Source organism: Panthera pardus, unplaced genomic scaffold, assembly GCF_024362965.1.
Source record: "Panthera pardus isolate Hobbes unplaced genomic scaffold, ASM2436296v1 HiC_scaffold_6, whole genome shotgun sequence".
Taxonomy (NCBI): domain Eukaryota; kingdom Metazoa; phylum Chordata; class Mammalia; order Carnivora; family Felidae; genus Panthera; species Panthera pardus.
In genome coordinates this window covers 20,412,714-20,429,443 of record NW_026526991.1, presented here as the reverse complement: position 1 = coordinate 20,429,443, position 16,730 = coordinate 20,412,714, and the positions used below count along the sequence as shown (strand labels likewise).

At 35.6% G+C, this 16,730-nt stretch overlaps 1 protein-coding gene across 6 annotated transcripts in view; it reads left to right on the top strand.

Moving 5' to 3' along the window:
* Positions 1–16,730, top strand: part of ANO4 (anoctamin 4) — a 418,329-nt gene that overhangs the window by 394,100 nt on the left and 7,499 nt on the right. For all 6 annotated transcript variants that reach the window (XM_053894722.1, XM_053894723.1, XM_053894720.1 and 3 more), the window contains 2 exons: positions 737–884; positions 6,912–7,031. In XM_053894722.1, coding sequence (XP_053750697.1) covers positions 737–884; positions 6,912–7,031 — 268 coding nt within the window. The remainder of the gene's footprint in view (positions 1–736; positions 885–6,911; positions 7,032–16,730) is intronic.

Below are 16,730 nucleotides of genomic sequence, written 5' to 3'. Positions count from 1 at the left end.
TGGAATCTAAAATATTGACTTATCACTTATATCCTTTTTAAAGTAATCCTCCATTTGCTTTACTTTGTTTTACCCTTCCCCAAACGTTTGCCTTAGTCACAGAAATCATGATCCAGTTTTTCTAAAGACAGAGATGGCCTTTGGTCTTTGATGAGAAAAGCTGAGTTGAATCAGATGCAGCCTCTTGAGAACTGCCTGGGGTCAGAGACCACCTTTTATTCATTTCTGCATCCAGTTCTTAGTACAGAGGCAGCAGGCACTTAATCAATGTGTACAGAAGAGAATTGAATGTGGATACACTTGGCTCACAGTGTTCTTTAACTTCCATATGAAACAAACACACATTCAGTGAGCACCTACCCTGGGCCAATGCAACAGGGACTGGGCCCACACAGATGTCAGCGTGCTTCAGGAGCTCCCAGGCTGGTATTGGCTTGACAGTGTGAGTGCCCATCTTACTGGCTAGCATATTGGTGCCTCATCATTGACCAGAACTCTCTGACTTAAGTCTGATCCTGACTGAGTTGTTAAGTGATGAACATTAGTACTTCCACAGGAACTCCTTCAGTGACAAGATATTTGCAAGTACAAATTCTTACTGTTGGTTACAAGTGTCAGTATTTGGGATGTAAGGATCCATGGAAAGGACTATTGAAATTGCTTACCCCAGTTGTTTTTTGTGTTTATTATCTCTGCTGTTATGTCTGGAACTAATATAACACTTCTCCTTGAATAGGAATTTGGTATGGAATTCTTGAAGGCATTGGAATTCTCTCTGTTATTACAAATGCATTTGTCATAGCAATAACATCTGACTTTATTCCTCGCTTGGTGTATGCTTATAAGTATGGACCTTGTGCAGGTCAAGGAGAAGCTGGACAAAAGTAAGTTTGTCATAAAACTATCATGAAATCCCCATTTCCTATGCACTGTGTGATGCTGGTTCACTCAGACAGAAGCTTCTGCACTGGAGTAACCCAGGATTAGAATAGTGGGGAGTGGGGGAGGGAGGTGAAATTATGATGATGCTTTTAGCCAAAGAAAACACATCCTGAAGAGGTGGGGTCAATATAGGTCAGACAAGTTTTAGGTGGAATCCAGTGTGAGAGCAGCAATTAATCATTTCCCCTACCCATGACCTGTGCCCACTTTGAATTGAGAAATGTGTGGTATGCTAATGTGTGTAGACAAAAAAATAGCACATGATATAGTATAGTTATACCATTTTTATTTTAAGAGGACAGTTATAATCTGATTACTCTTGTATCATCATATGGAGATTCTGCAAATTCTACATGGGAAATATACAACCACGTGATAAATACCCTATAGATACTCAATAAGTATTTGTAGAATAAGTAATCCTTAAAAAAAAAAAAAAAAAAAAAGAATAAGTAATCCTTCCTGGCTACTGACCTAACCAATGTATATATTATCCCAGGCAGATTCAATTCTATGGCATCACCTAAGTGATTCCCAAAAGTCAGGGCTTTCTGGGTATTTCTCGTCAGGTAAAGCCCAGGCAAAATTATAGCATGCCCCTAGATTTCTTAACATACTTTAGTGGGAGAAAAATACCTGTTTGGCTAGAGTAAAAATAATCAATTCTAATTGTAGAATTTAGAGGTTTGTAGGTCAGAGTAGGATATGTTTGGGAGTCTTTTCAATGCCCCAGAAGTCATCCCACATGGGCTATGATTACCTGCACAGGCAGCCCTACCTTTAGGTTTACTATCAGAACTAAACTAATCCTGTATAGCCACTGTGATTCAATTAGCCCCAAGGAGTAAAGTGCCACCAAATCAAGTCAGCCAAATTTATGCACCCCTGGTCTAGGTCCAATTTCATTATTAATCCTACGTAAGTACTCTAAGGCATGGACAGCTGAATGCAATAAAACCTACATTCCAGCTATTTGAAGAAGCTTCTATAAAGTTCTTTACTATAATAACCATGTGGACATTAGACACTAATTATCTAGCAACTTTAAGTGAACATACCATCCCATTTTAAGAGATTTAAAGACTTATGTTGTACTACTCACATATTCTTTCTAATTGTAACTGATGCCAACATTCTCTGCTTGACTGAGCCTGGAAAAGCTTGCCTTTGTTTAAACCACTTTCCCATCTGTTTTGCATTTGACTCTCAAAACAACCCTAGGAGTGGGACATGCATTACTACCCTCACTTTGAAGAGCAGAAAGAGATTAGAGGTTAAGTCCAGAATATCAAGGCAGAGTACCTATGAGAACCCACATGAAGGCAAAGCCTAGACTCATACAGTGCTTTCCATCCTGAACAAAACAGCCCTGAGGGCCATTGCCAATAAATTGTCAAACAGCTCATCTAACAGGAGAGAACTCCCAGGGCTTTACATTCCAATGGTTATTTAAATTCTTTTCCACCCCCAAATAGAATGAAACCTGTCTTGGTTTGGGGGAACCCAAAAATAAAGTGGAAACATATATGTACATTTATGATAGTGAATCAAAGCTTTAGAATGTTGACAATTTAGATTTAAGACAGTGTTCATGGGGTTTAAAATTTCCCCAATAGCCTCCTTGTTTCAGTTTTCTTAGGCTCCCCTGAGCTATTTTTTATAAATAACTTTTCTCTTTCACTTATGAGTCTTCTGCCACTTTCAATATTTATAGATCTACCTTCTATCTTCTAATCCATTGGTCATTTTTCTTGTTTTCAAATAGTTGCATTTGTATTCATTTCTTCATGAATCTTATTTTCTGCCCCACCAACTACTCTATTATCCTTTTTAAGTTTTTTTTTCCTGATAAAAATTCTTTAGAAATGATTTAACTAATAGGGGAGCAGCATTGTCAAAATTTAGAATGTTACAGGCTTTTGAGGTAGTATGTCGAATTTCTTACTATGATTTAATGCACCTGTAGAAATGCCATCTTTCAACTGAAACTTACTCTAAATCAAAAGTACTCCAACCAAACCAACTACCTTTCTCCGAATTCTCACCATTTTTTCAGCTTTCCCTGGCTTCCCCAAGGATAATTTCATGCATATATCCAGAGTCACTCAGTTCACATGCCCCTTGTCCCTATGACAGGATATCTCAACTGCTCCCTGGATGTGCTGTCCAACCGCAGTCTTCCTACTGTCATGAGTGTTCAGAGAATGCATCTTCAGTGGCATAGAGGGGAAGACATTCTCCTTTTCCAGCCAGATCTGAACATGAAAGGAATGCCATAATTTGAGGCAATGTTCTCCACACAGTGGGTACACGAGAATGTTTCAAATATTTCATCTCTCCTCTCAAGAAATTCCTTCTTTTTGACTACAGCCTACCTAGGTGGATTCCTGGACCAATGCCCCTGCTCAGATTGTTTATGGTTTGTAAAATGAAGTCACTGTCTCTTTCAAGAGATCTTCATATAAACATTTTTAGAAAAGTGCTTAGAGAACTAAAATCTCCTCCAGGTATGCATCAGAAGACAGAAATTACAAAGCACAGTTGAAGGTGTATACTATAAAATTGTTCTGTTAATCAGAACTAAATTTTAATCAACTAAAATTATTTTCAAATAGCACAAATAACCATTTTGAGCTCCCCTATTCATCCATTGAATGTGAGAAACTAATTACTGTTGTTATCAGGCTAGACTTGTGGAACATTCTCTAAAGATATATGCAGGCCTTAGGACTATTGTGAGGTATAGATCTGATTTAGTGATCTAAACCAAAGCTGATTTTCGTGTATAAATAGTGGTATCATAAGGAGTTAGAGACTTGATCAAGGACACAATTCTCAAATTGTCACAGAATGAATCACAAATACATTACTTAGTTTGCAAGATATTTTTTCAAATTATAATCCAATAGATCAACATCATAACCAATTGCAAAGTTGTATTTAAAAACATAAAGCCTACTGTACAGAGATTGAATCTTCCTTTTTCATGATGTCTGGCATTTTTATTGCAATAAGTCAGAATTCCACTTTCTTCTGTCATCATCTCATTAGCCGAAGTATCTATAGATAAGTTAATGTATAAATTTGTCATTTATCTATAAGGCACATTTGACTTTAAATGCGTAAACCAGATCTGATTTCTCCTAGCTTTTTCATCATTTGAGTCCTATCCCCATGCCATTTGTGTCACTATATGTAAAACCTCAAAGGTAAATGAATAGCAAAACTCAAAGATACTCTGCAGTAATTTTGGTCAGGAATCTACAAACTCAAAAGTCAATTTCTGGTTCTGTTCTTTCCCTTAAAACTGATTATTAGTGATTACTACTCACTCATCTTTTTCCTTGTAGTAAAGGATTGAAACAATTAGTCATGAATGGTTTTAAAACCATTATTCTCACATTTAAATGAATGTGGTCTTTGCAGAAGTTACTTGGAAGAGGTATGCATCCTAATTTAAATAATGCTACCCTTACGTAAGATATTTTCTGAATCTCCTTTCTTGGAAGTACCTTCAGAGGCCATTTACCAACCCCTTAAGAAAATTAACTTCATTATTTTATATTCACAGAAACTCTTTGTTTGTCTGATACCTTCCTCTCTGTATCTCTTACCTCTGCCTGATCGTCAGTGCTTCATCGTTCCTCTAACTGGCAGCTAGTAGTGTGTCACAGTGAGGGTATAGAGATCTCCTGCTAGCAAACAGGGACAGATGGGATCTGCCGCTGCCTGTGGCCTCCCTGCTGTAACAGTAGGTCACTGAGTTGACACATGAATGCCACTGGCTAAACTTCATACAGTGAACTGTGGGAAGTCTCATTTCCCTGACTTGATGACTGCCTCAACTACTTATTATGGACAATAGCGAAGATTCTACCACAGTGAAAAGACTTTGAGAAATGCCTAGCCAGTTCAGTATTAGCAGTCCCTCTTCTTCCCTGATTATGGAAAGGATATGGAAGGGAGACTTACACAGCTGATAATTAGGTGTGTGTGTGTGTGTGTGTGTGTATATATACATATATATATATGTATATATATACACACATGGACTGTGTCCATGTGTGATGCTTTATACACAGGAGTACAGAACCACCAAAGGCATATTTTCAACTTGGATTTATGACTGGCAATACATGAATATGCTTAATAAATAGTTCAAAGATATAGCCTCTTTATTTTGAAGGCTGGGTATTGTCCATGAGACCAGTATTTTATTTAAATTTAGACTTTTCTCAATTGAGTTTTTGGACAGAGCAGCCATCAAACTGCAGTTTTAATCTTAATAAAGCCACAGGGCTGCTTTGGGAGATAAGAAAGAGTGCAGGGGGGGTTGTGAATATTTCATTTCAGTGTTGGGTCTGTTTTCTGCCAGTTTCCAGAGGAACTTTCCTTTCTCACTGTTTGGGTCTTGAGAAGACTCTGCTATATTCTATAGCTCACAAAAGCTGGCTCCCTCTCTGTGACAGCTAATAATCAAGGCACTAATTTTCTTTCATGTCATGTTCTAGGCAGTTCCAAATTGTCCTTCTGAGGAGTTGTAGGGGAGACCTCCTGCCAGTTGGATTAAGGCATGTTACACACCCACTGACCATTTGTTTCATCCATGAGTGACTTGACAAATGCGTCTTTCTGCTTGCTTCATTTTTTTAAGGCCATGATAAAACCCCAGTGATTTGTCTTGAGCAAGACAACATACAGAACTCATGTGGTCTCAGTACTGTGTTTGTGTCATTGTTTTGCTTCGGTGTTCAGCAGCTTGGAGTAATCATGCCAGACAAGTTAATGAAGGGAATTTGAAAGCTATGATTTACTCATTAAATTAATAATTATTTGTTGACCTCCTGCAAGGTAAAAATAAATAAATAAAATTCATAATAGCCATTCACATTTAATTAAGACCTTGCTATAGGTTAAGCACTCTGTCACACTTGCTTTACAGGTATCATTTCATTTAATCCCCACAATGACCCTATTAGGTAGGCCCTGTGGTTGTCTAAGGAAGTTACATAACTTGCTGAATTTGCATGACTAGAAAGCAGAAGAGCTACAATCTGACCCTCTAATCCAAGTTTTTAGTATTATAATATACTAACCCCCAGTACAGAATGGAAGCTGTGTCCTCAAGAAGCTTATTATCCCTGCGGTATATAGGCAGTAGTCTATATGCCCATATGAAATCAATTGAATTTGGTATTTACTGGATTCCTACACTACATAAGACCATCCTAGGATACAAAAATACCTAGGACACCTGTTCTCCAAAAACAACTACAATCTAAAGAAGACCTACATGTATGCGGTCAACTCTAGCACAAACTGTATGGTAATGGTGAAGTTAAGTGCAGCACCATACAGAGGAGGAAATGAGCTTTTTGGCCAGGATTAGGACATCTTCCCAGAAAGTGTGCCATTTCAGTTGGTCATTGGAAAAGGAGCACTATTTCCACTTATAAAGAAATGAATAGGGAATCCCAGTAGAAAAGACAACCTGAACAAAAGCATGACAGAGAATGTAGTCTATCATGACTGTAGTAAGGGATGTGAGTTGGGAGGGAGTCATGGTCACACCAGTCACATTCATGACATTATGAGAGAATATAGATATTCATTAATAAAGGAATGTGTTTATATGTGCATGTGTGTTTATATCATCAAGGAAAGAAGCAGTGACTTGCCTATAATTTATACTGATAATGCAATGCTGTCTTTCACCTATTTCGCTGAAGTATTGATTGGTGCAGTGATGTTCTATATGATGATTTTGAACAAAAAGTACTAGAATAAAAGAATGACTTGTTCCTGATTTCACATACCCAGGGTTTTTCGGTGTGCCCTGAGTGCTTGTGACAAGGCAGAGCCAGCTAAAGGCATTTACAAGTGCAAGAGTTTCTAGGAAGTAGAGCCTTTAGTGAATTGGATGCAGAAGTGATCAGAGATCTAATTATAGCATTTGTTTTCTCTTTCAGGTGCATGGTTGGCTATGTGAATGCCAGCTTATCTGTGTTTCGAATTTCTGACTTTGAGAACCGATCTGAGCCTGAGTCTGATGGCAGTGAGTTCTCGGGGACTCCTCTCAAGTACTGCAGGTGAGCACTCAGCCTAACCTGTGCTGACTCTATGATGGGGAGGTTTTGCTCAGACAGTCCTTTCTGACTGAGCAGTTTAAAGCAGTGGTTCTCAATCTTGATCATGCATTAACATCCATTGGAGAATTTTAAAACTCCTCTTGACCAGGGCTGTGACCTAGAAAATTAAAACAGAATCTCTGGGGTGGAACCCAGATGTCCAGATCCAGGAAGTCAAACAAGAGAACCCAAAGAGACCCACGCCAAGACATTATAATGAAAGGGTCAAAAGTTAAAGACAAGAATATTAAAAGCAGGAAGAGAAAAGCAACTTGTTATATACAAGGGAAACCCCCATAAAACTATCAGACTTCTCAGGAGAAATTTTATAGGCCAGAAGGGAGTGGCATGATATATTCAAAGTGCTGAAAGGAACATATCTGCCAACCAAGAATGCTCTGCCCAGCAACAATGTCCTTCAAAATTGAAGGAGAGATAAAGAGTTTTCCAGACAAGCAAAACAGAAAGGAGTTCATCACCACTAGACCAGCGTAACAAGAAATGGTACAGGGACTTCTTTAAGTTGAAATGAAGGGGTGCTAATTAGTAACAAGGAAACAGTTGAAAGTATAAATCTCACGGGTAAATATATAGGAAAAAAAAGAGGAATGATCACTTATAAAGCTAGTATGAGGTTAAAAGACAAAAGTAGTAAAAATACTTATAACTACAATAATCAGTTAAGAGATACATAAAATATAGAAATTGCGACCTGAAAAACAAAATGTTAGGGGGAGAACAAAAATGTAGAGCTTTAGAACGTGATCAAGTTTTAATAATTATCAACTTAAAATAGACTGTTATCATATGTAACAGCATATACCACATTTGTGGTAACCACAAAGCAAAAAATGTATAGATACACAAAAGAGAAAGAGTAAGAAATATAAGCATACCACTAAAAAAAAAGCCATCAGATCATAAAGGGAGAGAGCAGGAAAAGAAATGAACAGAGAGTAACTACAAAACAGCCAGAAAATAATTAACAAATGGCAGTAAGTACATACCTATCAGTAACTACTTTAAATACAAATAAATTCTTCAATCAAAAGACATAGAATGGCTGAATGGATAAAAAGACAAGACCTATCTATTTGCTGCTCACTTCTGATGTAAGGACACAAACAGACTGAATGTAAAGGGATGGAAAAAGATAATCACATGCAAATAAAAACCTAATGAAAGTTGGGATATATTGTCTGTTCTAAATATAGACTTTCAAAAGAAGATCATTACATAATGATAAAGGGGTCAGTCAATCCAACAAGAAGATACAACATTTCTCCCAATGTACCCAACAAAGGGGTACCTAATATTTAAAACAAATATTAATAAATCTAAGGGAAAAATGCATAGCAATTCACCCATAGTAGGGAACTTTAATACCCCACTTACATCAATGATAAATCATCCATGCAGAAAATCAATAAAGTAACATTGGCCCAGACAGACAACATGTTACAGACATATGTACAACTTTCTATCCAAAAGCATCAGAATACATCCTTCTCAAGTGCACATGAGACATTCTCCAGGACAGATCATGTTATGCCACAAAACAAGTTTAATAAATTTAAGATTGAAATCACATCAAGCATCTTTTCTGACCCCAATGGTATGAAATGATAAATTACAAGAAGAAAACTGGAAAAAAATCACAAGTATGTGGAGATTAAACATGCTACTAAATATCTAATGAATCAAAGAAGAAGTCAAGGAGTAATCAGACAGAGCTTGAGACATTTGGAAATTATTACAACATACCAAAACATATGGAATGCAGCAAAAACAATCCTAAGAGGGAAGTTCATAGCACTAAATGCCTACCTCAAGTAACAAGAAAAACCTCAAACAACCTAACTATACCTCAAGGAACTAAAAAAAAAAAAAAAAAAAAAAAAAAAGAACAAATGAAGACCCAAGTTAGTAGAAGGGAAAAAGTAACAAAGATCAGAGGAAAAAAGAAACTAAAAACAAATAGAGAAGATCAATAAAACCAGGAGGTGCTTCCTTGAAAATATAAATAAATTGACAACATTGACAAACATTTAGCTAGACTCACCAAGAAAAAGAAGACTGGGGAAAAAACTGAAACAAGATACATTATAACTGACACTACAGAACAATGGATCATAAGAGACTAGTGAACAATTATACACCAACAATTTGACAACCTAGAAGAAATGGACAAATTTCTTGAAACATACAAACTACCAAGACCAAATTGAGAAGAAACAGGAAATTGGAACATACCAATTACTAGTAAAGAGATTGAATCCGTAAACAAAAACCTCCCAACAAACAAAAGTCCAGGACCAGACAGCTTCACTGATGAGTTCTACCACACATTCAAAGAATTAATACCAATTCTCAAAATCTTCCGAACACTAGAAAAGGAGGAAGCCCCTCCAAACTCATTTTACATGGCTGGCATTACCCTAATTCCAAAACCAGGCAAGGACACCTCAAGGAAATAAATTACAGGCTAATATCCATGGTGAATATAAGTGTAAAATTCTTCAACAAAATATTAGTAAACTGAATTCAACAATACATTAGAAGGACCACACACCATGATCAAATGAGATTTATTCCAGGAATGCAAGAATGGTGATTCCACATCCACCAATCAATGTGATATGCCACATTAACAAAATAAAATATAAAAATGATATGATCATCTCAACAGATGAATCATTTGACAAAATTCAACGTCCTTTCATAATAACAACTCTCAACAACCTGAGTATAGAAGAAATGTACCTCAACATAATAATAAAGACGATATATGACAAGCCCATGGCTATGTCATACTTAATGGCAAAAAGCTAACAGCTTTTCATCTAAGATCAGGAGCAATACAAGGATGCCCAGTCTAGCCACTTTTATCCAACATAGTATTGTAGGTCCTAACTAGAGCAGTTAGATAAGAAAAAGATGTAAAATGCATCCAAATGGGAAATGAAGTAAAATTATCATTATTTGCAGATGACATTATATTATATATAGACAACCCTAAGACTCCAGCAGAAAACTGCTAGAACTAACAAACATTAAGTAAATTTGTAGGATACAATATCAATACACAGAAATCATTTGTTTTTCTATATACTAATAACAAACTATCAGAGAAATTAAGAAAACAATTCCATTTACAATTGCATCAAAAAGAATAAAGTATCGAGGAATAAATTTAACCAGGGAGGTAAAATACCTACCTGTATACTAAAAACTATAAGACAATGATAAAAGAAATAGAAGATACAAACAATTGGAAAGATAATCTGTGCTCATGGCTTAGAACAATTTTTAGGATAGTTCTGTTTTTAATTTTTTGAGGAAACTCCATACTGTTTTCCAGAGTGGCTGCACTATTTGCATTCCCACCAAAGTCCAAAGGGTTCCCCTTTCTCCACATCCTTACCAACATCTGTTGTTTCCTGAGTTGTTATTTTTTGCCATTCTGACAAGTGTGAGGTGGTATCTCATTATGGTTTTGATTTCTTTTTCCCTGATGATGAGTGTTGTTGAGCATCTTTTCAGTTGCACAACTGGGTATTGATCTAAAGGACACAAAAATGCTGATTTGAAGGGGCACATGCAGCCCCAGTGTTTATAGCTGCACTATCAACAATAGCCAAATTATGCAAAGAGTTCAGATGTCCATCACCTGATGAATAAAGATGTGGTATACACGTGCACGCACATGCACACACACAATGGAATGCTACTCGGCAATGAAAAAGAATGGCATCTTGCCATTTGTAACAGTAAGGATGGATTTAGAGTGTATTAAGCTAAGCAAAATAAATCAGAGAAAGACAGATATATGATTTCACTCCTATGTGGAATTTGAGAGACACAGCAGATGAACATAGGGGAAGAGAAGGAAAAATAAGATATAAACAGAGAGGGAGGCAAACCATAAAAGACTCTTAAATACAGAGAACAGGGTTGCTGGAGAAGAGGTAGTAGGGGGATGTGTTAAATGGGTGGTGGGCACTTGTTGGGATGAGCACTGGGTCTCATATATAAGAGATGAATCACTGGGTTCTACTCCTAAAGCCAAGAATACACTATATGTTAACTAACTTGAATTTAAATGTAAAAAAATTTTTTTAAAGAATTGTTAAAATGTCCATACTACCCAAATTAATCTATAGATTCAGTGCAATTCCTAATTCCAGTAGCATTTTTCACAGAAATAGAAAAAAAAATCCTAAAATTTGCACAGAACCACAAAGACCTCAAATATCCAAAGCAATCTTGAGAAAGAAAAACAAAAATGGAGGCATCATGTTCCTGATTTCAAACTATGTTATAAAGCTATAGTAATCAAAACAGTATGGTACTGTCATAAAGCAGTCACATATAGATCAACAGAACAGAATAGAGAACCCAGAAATAAGCCCATGCATAATTAATTTCTAACAGAGCCAAGAATTGACAATGGAGAAAGGATGGTCTCTTCAATAAATGGTGTTGGGAAAACTGGACAGCCCCATGTTGAAGAATGAAACTGGGTGAACATCTTACATAATACACAAAAATTAACTCAAAATAGATTAAAGCTTTGAACATAAGATCTGAAACAATGTAACTCTTAGAAGAAAACATAGGCATTAAGCTATTTGACATTGGTCATGGTGGTGATTTCTTGAATCTGACATCAAAAGCAAAGGCAACAAAAGCAAAAATAAATAAGTGGGAATAAATCAAACTGAAAGCTTCTTCACAGCAAAGGAAATCATCAACAACATGAAAAGACAACCTACTTACTGGAAAAATATTTGCCAATCATATCTGATAAGGGGGTAATATCCAAAATATACAAAGAACACATACAATGGAAAAAATTAACAATTCAACTTAAAAATGGGTAGAGAACCTAAATAGACATTTTTCTGGCAAATACATACAGCTGACCAAAAGGTACATGAGAAGCCATTCAACATCACTAACAATCAGGGAAATGCAAACCAAACCACAATGAGATAGCACTTCACAGTTGTCTTTTTAATAATAGCCATTCTAATAAGAAATAAGTTTTGGAATGCATGTATAGGAAAAGGAACCCTTGTGCACTGGGCCAGTGAGAATGTAAATTGGTCCAGCTACTATGGAAATAGTATGGAGGTTCCTCAAAAAACAAAAAATAGAAATTCATATGATCCAGCAATTCTGCTTCCAAGTATTATCCAAACACTAACTCAAAAAGATACCTGTTCCCTCATGTTTATTGTAGCATAGTCAAGACAATACTGAAATGCAGAAACAACCTAAATGCCCATTCATGAATGAATGAGTAAAGAAAATGTGATACACACATACACACACAAGAATATTCTTCAGCCATAAAATAGAAGGAAATCCTGACTTTTGTGGATACCATGGATGGACCCTGAGGACATTATGCTAAATGAAATAAGTCCTATAGGGAAAAACAAATACTGTATGATCTCACTTATATGTAGAATCAAAACAAAACAAAAAACTCAAACTCATACAGTCAAAGAACATATTGGTAATTACCAAAGCAAAATTTGTGAACATAGTCAAAAGATACAAACTTCCAGTTATAAAATAAATCTTGAGATGTAATACACAGCATGGTGACCATAGTTAATACTGTATTTCAGATCTTAAATTTGCTAGAAGAGTAGATCTTAAAAGTTCTCATTATAGGAAAAAATAATTTTTCATAATAAAAAAAGGTGAAACCCAGAATGGAATGTAGAAGTACTTTTATCCAAACTGAATAAACTTGAGCTTTGTTTTTCAAGAACTTACATGGTTAGACAAGTTGAAAAATAAAGAAATGACCAATATGTGAGAATATATCTAAACATGCACTACATAGAACAACCACAATATATTCATACTAGGGTCTGTTTTATAGCAATGGAAATAAATAGGCAACAGCATGGATGAATCTTAGTAGCCATGGTAGTAAAAAAAGAAAAAAAAAAAGCCTCAGAAGACTGCATACAGTATACTATCCTTTCTAGAAAATTCAAAACCAAAACTAAACAGTATAATATTCAGACAAATATGGATGAATGAATGAATGAATATACATACAAACATTTGTTAATGATAAGAATAAAATTCAGGATAAGGAAAGCAAGGGGATGAGGAAAAGGAGGAATACAGAGGGTAAGATAAGTTCCTGATAACGTTTTAAGTCTTGTGTTGCATGGTGGATTTATGAGAGTTCATCATATTATTAAGGTATTAAATAAATATAGAAAAAACACAAATGGGCCAATGAGTTTACTTATAAATTGAGATATAGGAGTAGGACAATTCTGTGCACCTAATGTCAAAAATAATGTTATATGGAAACACAAAGGATGAAGAATAGTCAAGATACTTTTGAATAATGAAGGGGAGATGTACTTTACATTAGAAATAGTATAAAATTTTAGTAATTAGTGTAGTGGTGTCACAGAATCAAATAGAAAATGGAATAGAATTGAGAACTCAAAGATATAATCACAAAATAACACAATATGATTTCATTTATACAGAGTTCAAAGCAGACTAAAACTAAGCACTGTTTTATTTAGGAACATTTGAGCAAGTAGTACAACTATAGAGAAAAGCAGAAAATTAAATAGCAGTTACCTTTCAGGGGGTCTGGGATTGACAATGAGCCATTTGTAAGCCCCTGACCATGCTCTAGGTCTTACCTTGGATGGGGTTACATGAAGTTCACTATCATTCTTTCAAATGTACATACACTTTTACATTTTTAAAAAATGGGAACGAATTAACTATACCTGGCACTAGGAAAAAAAATATGCTTGCAAGCCAATAATCCATTTCCTGAGAAACAAAAGCAGCTTTACAGAATGCACTAACTTGTCAAAAGGGAACATCCTGCCTTTCCCACATGTAAAACTGAAGCCAAGAAATTACAAGTGTTACTTTCTGAAAACTGTGAATCACTCAAAAAAATTCCTCCAAACATTAATGCTCCTGGACCACTTAATGTCTTTGAAGATACTAAATTAAGATTAGAGCAGTAAAACATTGATTCAATTAGCTTTGAAACTTGGCTTTCTGTCTGTTTCTACAGCAGGGCTAGGAAAGTGTTTTCTTTGCACAAGTAAACATGTAGTCTGTCATTTGGCGAATAAAATAAACAGCACTACATCAAAAAACAGAGACATGCGGCACAAATGACATCTGAGCATCTCTCAGACCTCTGCCTCATTGAAAAGACCAGTGGGATCAGGTGTAGGCTGGCACATCAACTGAGAGCTCCCCTTGAAATAGTCATCTGCAAACTCATACAAGAAAAGAGGGAGAATCCAAAATATTAGGGCCTGGTGAGATAAAGAGACCCTAATTGTGTTACCAGGGAAAACTGATGTCTAGAGAAGCTTCTTGAATTTCCCAAGATCATAAAGTCAGGCAGACCCCAAACTTGGTTTCAGTGTGCTTTCCAGTACAGAGTTTTGGAGATAGCTGTGGGCAGTGAAGCAGATGACAGCCAAATTCATTAGCACCACTGCATCTTATTGCCTTAGGGTAGCAATAAGGAATTTTCTAGAGAGAAACTTGACTGTGATACAATAGCTTAAAAGAGTAGGAAGGCCAGAAACCTGCTGCTTTTGAAAAGTGAAACTTTTAAAAATTTCATAGGTCCTAAGAACAAGAATCAGAAGTTAAGTGCCAATGTAGGAACACTGCAGTCCTTTGGACACATATTAGCAGAGCTCTGTGATAGATCCACAAATGGATGTATCCTAGACAGAGGCGGAGCAAATAGATGCATATTCTCAACAACTGGATCTCTGTATAGAAATTACCTCAAATATTCCCAGCTCACCATAGCCATGAGTATAAGTGTTTTCTAAATATTAAAAATGTAAGGAATGTTAATTTTTAAAATATAAAAATCTACAAATTAAAATTTAAGACCACCACCTAAAAACAAGTGTTTTCATTTTTGCATATTGCAGTAGTCATCCCTTATCTGAGGGAGATACATTCCAAGACCCAAATGGATGCCTGAAATTGTGGATGGTACCAAACCCTATATACACTATGTTTTTCCTATACATACATACATACATACATACATACATCCATAAGAAAGTTTAATTTATAAATTTGTCACAGTAAGATGAATAACTAATAACAATTATCACAATATACTGTAAGAAAAATTATGTGAATGTGATCTCTATGAAAATACAACATTGCACTTGCCATTCTTCTTGTGATAATGTGAAGTAAAAATGCCTATGTGATGAGATGAATTGAGGCAAATGACATAGGCATTGTGACCTAGCATTAGGCTCCTATTGACATTGTGACAATAGTCAGCAACAGGATCCTCTCCCTCCTGACTGTGGTAGGATGTGGTAACTGAAACCATGGAAAACGAAACAGCAGAATGGGGGTGGGGTAAAACTACTTGCATATATGTACAATTTTATAAATAGTCATGTTTGATAATCATCTTTGGGTCATAAAAAAGTATTTCATCTTTCTAGTTTTCATGCTTATATTTAATGAATGGTTATATTTGATGTATAAATGAATTCACTTAATACTACCAAATTTGTAGCAGAAATTTAAGAATGATACATCTATATTGTGGTTTTGGGAACAGTCAAGGGAAAACCATAATTTTCCACACAGTGAATTTACAAGAGATCTGGGGAGGAAAAGATTTATTAAAATTCCTCAAATGAAAAGCTGAACAAGGTCTGAGAAGCTAGGAGATAGAACAGTCACAATGAAGGGCACAAGATAAGAGCAGAACAGAGGCATAAATAGGAAGGGGAGCAGTGGGTTCTGAAAAGAATTTTGTTTTAGCAAATGCTGTTGTGTAAAAGGTTTAAGGAGTTAGTGAGGGTGATTCTTGAAACAATTCAGTTTCTCTCCTTTTATAAATATACTTTTGTCTAATAACCATATGTATAATAAAAAGCATACTGCCATTTTTCTTCTAGAAAGATTAGTCCATACAAACTTTTAGTCCCCAATAAATTGGACCTTTGACAGAAACCATTTATGTAATCATATATTAGAAAAAAGGTGTTTTAGACAATGACCAATCCTCATCATTACAGAGAGAACCAACAGCTTTAAGGCACTAGTAGATTCATTCTTAAATTCAGCACCAGATACTCATCATAAACATAATTTTACTGACAAAACAATTGTAATACATTATTATATACCATAGACAGTAATGATAATTAATGATAATTATGATAATAGTGACAGCTCATTTTTGTAGTCTTTGCTCCTTTTCAAAGATATTCTGTATACATCTTTTGGGATGAGCACTGAGTGTTGTATGGAAACCAATTGGACAATAAATTTAATATATTTAAATTAAAAAAAAAGGAAAGATTATGGAGCCGCTAAAGTGTGCAGGAAGCCAACATGAATATGAGGAAATTCATGAACAAATCTGCCCAAATGTGTTTATAAATGATTAAATTTATGAATAAAATGATATGGTTCTGGAAAAAAAAGATTCTGCATAGAACAAAAATAGACACATAGATCAATGGAACAGGATAGACAGTCCAGAAATAAACCCACACCTATATGGTCAATCTATGAAAAAGGGGACAAGATATACAATAGGGAAAAGGTAGTCCTTTCAACAAATGGTGTTGGGAAAATTGGACA